Source organism: Staurois parvus, unplaced genomic scaffold, assembly GCF_062004578.1.
Source record: "Staurois parvus isolate SC_StPar_1 unplaced genomic scaffold, SC_StPar_1.0 ptg000151l, whole genome shotgun sequence".
NCBI classification, from domain to species: Eukaryota; Metazoa; Chordata; class Amphibia; order Anura; family Ranidae; genus Staurois; species Staurois parvus.
In genome coordinates, this window is record NW_028317947.1 from 17,244,523 (window position 1) to 17,252,863 (window position 8,341).

Consider the following 8,341-nt stretch of genomic DNA (forward strand, 5'->3'; position numbering starts at 1 on the left):
TGCATCCCTAGTAAAGAGTGAAAGAATACTTTTGATTCCAGAAGAGGGACCTCTGGAAATTCCACCATCTTTTCCTGTTCTCTGTATAATTCTGTAAAACTCTTATTTATTATCCAGTAATTTAAACTCTATATTGTTTAAATAACTTTCCGAAACGAGACATTCTCAAATGCAGTTTGAACCGTTCGTGTTCTCTTACTCGACAAAGTCTCCAAATGCCCACGTGCTGTCTTGTCTGTGATTATTAAAGATATGTGTGCTGACACCAGTAGATTCTGCCGGGCAATAGAGTGACATGATTATGTCATTCTCATACAACCAGCCTGAGTGTTATTATATGAGACAAGGAAGTCACTGCGCTGTTTTCTGTTATTTCATAATGATGGCTGTGCAGCTTGAGATTATATTGAACAGATGAAATCTAGAATGATTTTAAAGTGTTTAACCCCTTCAAGCCTAATGGTAAAACAAATCTAAATGCCTAAGCACAATTTTGCAATGTTGACCTGTGTTAGTAAAACCGTACATATCATCACAACTACTTTGTACATCCAGGGAATTATACCGCGTTTTTCTTTTCAGGACAAATTGGGCTTTCATTTGGTGGTAAATGGTAATGTAAATCTCCTGATTTTTTTTTTTCATTATCAAAGGAAAACTGGCCCAAAATGGTAAAAAAAAAAAAAAAAAAATCATTTTTTTTTTATTTAGCTGTGTTTCTTGTTATACCAGGGGCAAACTGACCATTTGGAAACTCGGGCAGTGCCCGAGGGCCTGGGGTCAGTAGGGGGCCCCATGAGATGCCCCTGGTACCTTTTTCATAGGCTTTTTTAAGTTTGGGCAAGGACACAGGGGCCCCATGATCCCCTATTGCCCAGGGGCCCCATGAGTTGTCAGTCTGCCCCTGGTTACTACCATAACCTACCACCAAAGAACAACCCAAAATATATTCTCCAGCTCTTGACAATCGCAGCGATACCATATGTTTGTATGTTTGTTGTTTGTACCCGGAATACAGCCTAGAAACAATAGTGCGCATTTTGTTTTTGTCTTTTTTTTTTTTTTTTTTTTTACCTAAAACACGATACCAATTTTTTAAAAAAAATTCTGACCCTGACCTTTTAACCTTCACCCAAACAATAACCCTGGCACTGCACTAGATCAAACCTTGATCTAGGTATTTATTCTTTATTTTTTTATTTTATTTTTTAATATTTATTTTTTATTTTTTTTAACAAACATTTTTTTTTCTCTCTATTCCAGGAGTTAGGGAGATACGATGTATCTCTCCTCCATTCATAGAGAGAAATAAAAAAACAAGGGGGCTGGGCTGTACAGTGTCTGATCACTGTGGTAGCCAATCAGAGGCTATCACAGCGATCATGTGACCCAGAATTGGGAGTCCCGGGTCCCGATCGTTAGAACGGGACCCGGGGCTCTCAGTGACACCGCGGTCTTTGTGCTGGGAGCACGCAATGCGGCATGCTCCCAGCACAAAGACAGGTACGCAAATATGCGGCCCCATGGAAAAAAGCCCAGTTCCGTAAGGCCGCATATTTGTGTGACGTCGGCGTCAAGGGGTTAAAAGGTAATTCCATACAAAATGTTTTATGTTTTAGTTTTGCATAGAGTAGAGGTAAGGGTTTGAACCTCGGTTAGATTTTATTGCTGTCCAAAGCCTCCCAGAAGAGATTTCCCATCACTTCCTGTCCCAATGAAGTGCTGTCACCCAGAGGATGCAAGGTCGAATTCCCAACAGGGAAACGGCATTAAAAAAGATGGTGAAGGTTTTATCGTGACCTTAATCTGGCCATAGAAAAGCTGAATTTTGTTTAAAATATTTAAGAAGGACGGGGAAATTTTCTTGAAAGGAAAAAAAATAATGAAAGTGTTCACCTTTTCAGAAAAAATAAAGAGGTGAACGAACACCATATACTCTCCCCAGTCCTCACTGTCTTTACTTCCGTGGTCATGAGCTGTCTGTACCCAAGCAGGCTATGTAGTAAATTTAAAAATCCCGCTGTTTTTCCTCTTATCTTTGCCACATTTCTTGGACGGATCAGACTGATTCTGCTTGGTCAGCATCGGCACAAAGCATTTATCTGATCCGTCCCAAAAGTGAAGAGGTGGAAGGCAGAAATTTCAAATCCCCAGACCAGTGCGTGGGCACTGACATCTAAGCACCCACAGAGGTATGTACAGTGGGGACCAAGAAGGGGGAGGGTGTACGGTGTTAGTAACCTATTCATTTTTTTGAAAAGGTAAACCAACCCTTTAATTGTGAATGTGGTTTTTGCTCAGAAAAAAGCATGCTCATTTTAATGTGCATGTGTATCCTGAATTCTAAAGTGGAATTTAAATATTAGCCTGGAAATCTAACTAAATTTTTCAGTTTCATACAAAATAGTAATATTGAATGATGATGACCGATTTTTTAAAATTTCTGTATAAATGTTCAAACAAAATTCTGTAGGGGTATGGTCAGCTAGTGAGGGCTTTAATGTTTCTTAAAAAGAAAAACTGTTGTTTCTGTGCGTGTTTCTATTTGAGATTTTCATTTCCACCCTATTTGCTAACACTGAGACAGGAGGTGAAGAGAAATCTCCCCAACAGGGCCAGAGAAGGCAGTATAAAATTTCTTAGGGTCTAACCCCCTGGCACCCAACCCGACCCTTGGGTACATGATGTGGACCTTAGCTCGGTCCTTACCAGTCTGTAGTAGGAACATTGATTAGGGTAATAGCATTGGTCTCTACCAGCCTCATGTAACCTGTTTCATATTGTCTTCTGCAGCCCCAGTCAAAAATGTAGCGTGTCCACACTCTCTGACCCTCATTTCCTCTATTAGGTCTGCAGTTTCTGCCAGTCCTCTCAAGCATCACATGTATTGAACATCATAAGTTGACAACCACTAGTCTAAGCCTTCTTCACTGTGCTTCTGTGCTGCAGAAACTTGAACGATATAAGGAAGCTTTACCTTTGGAAATTTGAATCCACACAGCTGTTTCAGGTCCATGACTCAGAAAGTACTGGCATTTCTGATCTTGATAAGGGCAGTTAGCATTCTCAGTAGAAGACCACAATGGCAGCCCTCAGATTTCTCTGCTGGTTTCCTTAGGAATCACAAGCTGAAACACTATCTGACAAACCAGATCCTGTATGTTGTAGCAGTGGACAAGCTCATTTGTGGTACGATGAGAGGAGGTCAAAAACCAGTTGGCGAAAGGAATGGTATAGGGGCCTAATGTGACACTTGGATGGAATGGAGAAATGTCAAACATTTGTGTATCACTGTAGACTGAGGAAGTGGCAAATCTTAGCCATGAAATGCGTCTTTTTGTGAAATAAAGCTGTTTGATGTTTGGCAAACTTAATGACGCCAACCCATCCTTAAACACTCCACACTGGGCACCTCTGCCGTTTGGTTCACCAACTGGTTTTCTATCATCCTACAAGTACAATACCCACCTTAGAACCCATAAGAGGATTAAGAATTGGGACCTCCGCGGTATCGAGAGGAACAAATCTCACCACGCAAGGAGACAAGGCTTTTTATCCACAGGCATTTTTGTACCTTCCTGGGTCACCCCAACCTTACCAGATGTAAGTCATTTTCAGTTTTCTCTCTAATCATAAAAATTATTTGAGGTAGTAACTTTGCTGTAGATACTTGCTGCACTAGACGGACTCTCTGCCTCACCCCTCTTTTTTTTCCGGTGAATACTTTGGGTCCTTTCCATGGGTCTGCAATCTGATTTTTCAGTCTGACCCCTAAGACCTTTGAGGACCACCACAATTTGATGCCCAGATGTGGGTCTTGGCCATTGTATGGTACCCACCCTCCTCCTATAAGAGGCTGGACAGCTGGGGGTTAGGCAGGACAGTAACCAGCTTGACTTTCAAACTATACATAGACCATGATGATGAGATTGGCCTCTCTGGGGGAAAAAAAAGTCTGAATCAGGTATTCAGAACCATATATAACTATTTTTCCCTTCCTTGGGTTACAATGAAAGGCGGGATTATGGCAGATAATGTTTGTATACCTTCATGCAGAAATATATGCATTCTTGTTTTGCAGGCCCCTGTTTATCTGTATGTTGATTGTGTTCTCAGTGCTGTGCCTTTGTGGGATCTGCAATAATTTCTGCCGCTTCCGATCTCGAGCAGAACCATCTTTGTCACCAAGGGAGACTCCACTCATAGACATGGGCGCACCACCACCTTACAGTGAGGTAAGTTAAAGAGGTGGAAATCCATTTAGTTGGGCAGACAAAGAAATGCATTAACCTGTATTAGCCAGTAAACTGATTTTCAGTTATTTACATCTGTATCTTAGATCTTTTTGGTTGCCATGCTTGTAAAAGAGTTGGATAGCAAGCATGGTCCAACCATATCACATTGTTCTGAGCTTTTGGTTCATCTGGAATTCGTCTCACATACGTTTGTGATGAAAGGTGTCCCCCTTTCCCATCCCAGAGACATGTATATGTAAGGACATGCTGCAATACTCCTGTAGCAGTGCTGTGGGTGAACTCAGAGAGAGCAGTGCCCAGTCCAGGAGATTTCACGGGAATAGGAGATTTGTAGAGCCCTTTGACTTGCTACATTTTGGTTTCTCCAGAGGTTTTGCGTTGAGATTAAATTAAATTGAGATGTTTAGGAACAGTTTAAAACTGAAACTTGTGTAACTGTTTTCCCCATTGTTCCATCCTACAGGTGACTGCCAAGCCTTACCTGTATCCTCCTAGTATGGCCAGCCCGCCCTCATACAGCAGTGTGGTTGAGAGCAGCCCATCACCCCCTACCTGGGACCAACAAAGCTGAAATGCAAGGCACATGACGGACATTTCTGTGCATTCTGATGAGTGGAGAACTGGACGCAGAAGCTATAGGATGTAATACAAGAAGCTATAGACTTGTGGTTATGAAGTATTGGGAGGAGCTCTAGAGTTATTTGGGAAAGACTATAGAGAAAAGGCTATGTGGAGTAATGGGAGGACATAGACTGCATACAGTTATCATCAGACCTGGAGAAGATATACAACAGCAGTATCAAGAGACCTAAAGCATATGTTGGAGCACTGAATGGAAGCACCATACTAGGCGAACACTGAGAGCTAAAATGGAATAAAATGATATAAATGAAGTGGTGGGAGGAGTTATAGGAAGTGGTGATATGAAGTGATACAAGTTAGTGGAAAGGGATGCAGTGGTGATGGTAAGGTTTTGTTGTAGAAGGTGTAGTACTCCATGGAGCATTAAGAATACAAAGACCAGGAATTCCTTTGAGAAACAGAGGATGCTATATGGAATAATAGGTGAAAAAAATATAAATCCACCCAGAAGGGATAACACATCTTTGGGTGGATGAAGGAAACATTACTTAATCAGCTGGCCTTTTCTAATTTTCAGGTATCCTGAAAAATCTTCCTGTGGAATTCTGCTCTCCCACCCTATCTTAATCCATACAGAACTGAGTTAGCGGGCTTAAAACAATAAAGAATGTGTTTTTGTGTTAAATGAGATGTTCAGCTTTGCGGTTGATGGACCAAATAAAATTTCAGCTTGACCTTTTCAAATGGAATTGTTGTAGTATTCTAGTGTGAGATTTTAGAGTATCTGAGTATCTAGAGATGCCCATACAGGCAGCATTTCTAAAATAAAACTACATTTATTGGGACTGACTGTGTGGCAGAACATGGCCACTTTATGGCCGGGCTAAAATTATGGCATATTTACAATAGTGTCCACATAAGATCTGTCGTCTGTAGAGCTGCCCCTTAGGGCAGGGCGCCAGTGCTGAGATAGATACGAAAGCTGCCAAAGCTGAACTCACCTTTTGACAATGGAAAATCCCCCTCTGTCTTGCTGATCCAGGACCTTCAGTACTTTCTCAATCTTTGACCCAGAAAAAGTATACATAAATCAGGAGATCTGACTTTGCTGGTTACATAATTGCTCCAGGTCCAGATTCAGAAAGTAAGATGGGTTGAAAATGAACGCCACACTACTGCTACAACGTTATTCCATTAAAGTTCAGGGGTATAATTCAAGAAGACAACGCGTTTCGGGGGCCTAAGTGCCCTCTTCATCAGGGCTAGAAAGAACATAAGAAGATTTTCATATCAATGTGACATCAATACAATGTTCCCTTCACGCGGTCATAATTAAAACCAAACAGTCAATTGTACTGAGAGTATCAAAATAAATACATAACAATGAGGACATGAGTGCTGAACAAAAATGAGAATATGGGTGCTGAACAAAAATGAGAATATGGGTGCTGAAAAACAAACCAAAGAAAAGTAAAAATAAAAAAAGTAGAATAATAATAATCTTCACTATTACTAAAATGATACATTATGTGTGATATGTTAACATAAAAATGTTTTCTTTTTCTTTTCTTTTTTTTCTCTTTTTTATTAGGTTAACATATCACCCATAATGTATCATTTTAAAAATAGCGATTATTATTATTAGTGTTTTTTTTTTTTTACTTTTTTTTTTTTTTTTTGTTTTTCAGCATCCATATTCTCATATTCTTATATTCTTAGACCTGCTGTTCGGGGGATACCGGAAGGCTAATATAAAAGAGAGATCAAGGTACTTTGACTAGATATACGCTGCACAAATGTTAATAATGAGCAAAGATCTCTCTGGTGTTGAGCAATAATAGTTGACTTGCCTCTCCACATGACAGCCTTCCACTTTCATTTGATGTGTGCAGAGAGAAGTCATGGCAGTTCTGAAATTATCAGTTAAATGGAGTTGTTATATGGAGACTCAAATAATACAAGCTGGGTGGTGCTGACAGGGCCACCCAAAGATGGAAATTTGGCCGATTTAGCAGGAAACAGACATTTGGGATGACTCTTTCTCCCATATAATTGGCTCTGACAGCCTGTGTATATGGTGTGTAGTGGAATTCCTCTGTGCCCACCTTGTCCAGCAGTAGATGCAGGTCCCTTACATTCCTTTTGCCACAATCCCCAGGACTCCTGGACACAACCAAGGGATATAATTCCACCCTCCGTTGCTCTGAGGGGCCACACCTGATAGGACAGTAGTAACTGGGCATGTGGGCTGTAAATGGGGGCTGGGTCTACCAATGTTGTATCTGGCGTGCAAGAACACACAGGATCTTTTTAATCAACAGCCACAGTGTACACTGTGCAGACTGGCACTGGAATATTGCCTTTCCAGTAGGGTGGCATTACCTTCAGCCACCTGAACCTCCAGATCAAAGACTACCTTTGTGGAGCTTGACTGGGGAATCCCTGTGAAACACTTCTTGAATTAACAGCTATAGACTCCTATCGGGAGAGATGCTACAACCTAATTTCCAGGGAACTGCAAGCTATTGTATTTGTTCTAATCTGTGCTATACCATTTGTTTTGTATGTGCACTTTTCTGATACTCTTTTATATTGCATTGTGCTGACACCTAGTGATCAAATTTGGAAAGTATTCAATTATCTTTGTTACTGAGTTTAATTGACTGTTTGTTCCTCTAAACCAGGGTTCTCCAAACTTTCTAAACAAAGGGCCGGTTTACTGACCTTCAAACTTTAGGGGGGCCGGACTGTGACCAGTGGGAGAAGAAAATGTCCTGGCATCAGTGGGCGTAAACAATGCCCCATCATTGGTATTAGGGGAAGTAATAATGCCCCATTATTGGTATTAGGGGGAGTAATAGTGCCTCATTGTTATTATCAATGAGAGGAAAAGTGCCCCATCATTGGTATCAATGGGAGAAATAGTGCCCCATGGTTAGCATCAATTGGAGAAATAGTGCCGCATGGTTAGTGTCAATGGGAGAAATAGTGCCGCATGGTTAGCATCAATGAGAGAAATAGTGCCCCATGGTTAGCATCAATGAGAGAAATAGTGCCCCATGGTTAGCATCAATTGGAGAAATAGTGCCGCATGGTTAGCATCAATGGGAGAAATAGTGCCGCATTATTGGTATCAGCGGGAGAAATAGTGCCACATTGTTAGTATCAACAGGAGGAAAATTGCCCCATCATTAGTATCAATGAAAGGAATAGTGCTCCATCGTTGGTATGAATGGGGGAATAGTGCCCCATCGCTAGTTTCAATAAGAGAAATAGTGCCCCATCATTGGTATCAATGGGAGAAGTATTTCCCCATCCTTAATATCAATAGGAGGAATAGTGCCCCATCCTTAGTATCAATGGGAGAAATGGTGCTCCATCATTGGTATCAATAGGAGAAATAGTGCCCCATCGTTAATATCAATGGGAGGAATAGTACCCCATCCTTAGTATTAATGGGAGAAATGGTGCTTCATCCTTCGTATCAATGATAGGAATATTGC

The 8,341-nt window shown here is 41.0% G+C and overlaps 1 protein-coding gene across 2 annotated transcripts in view; it reads left to right on the forward strand.

The window, feature by feature from the left end:
* TMEM92 (transmembrane protein 92) overlaps positions 1-5,582 on the forward strand; it is a 30,351-nt gene extending 24,769 nt beyond the window's left edge. For both annotated transcript variants that reach the window (XM_089674539.1, XM_089674538.1), the window contains exons 4-5: positions 4,082-4,235; positions 4,720-5,582. In XM_089674539.1, coding sequence (XP_089530665.1) covers positions 4,082-4,235; positions 4,720-4,827 — 262 coding nt within the window. In that variant the 3' untranslated portion in view covers positions 4,828-5,582. The remainder of the gene's footprint in view (positions 1-4,081; positions 4,236-4,719) is intronic.
* The last annotated feature ends 2,759 nt before the right edge of the window (positions 5,583-8,341 follow it).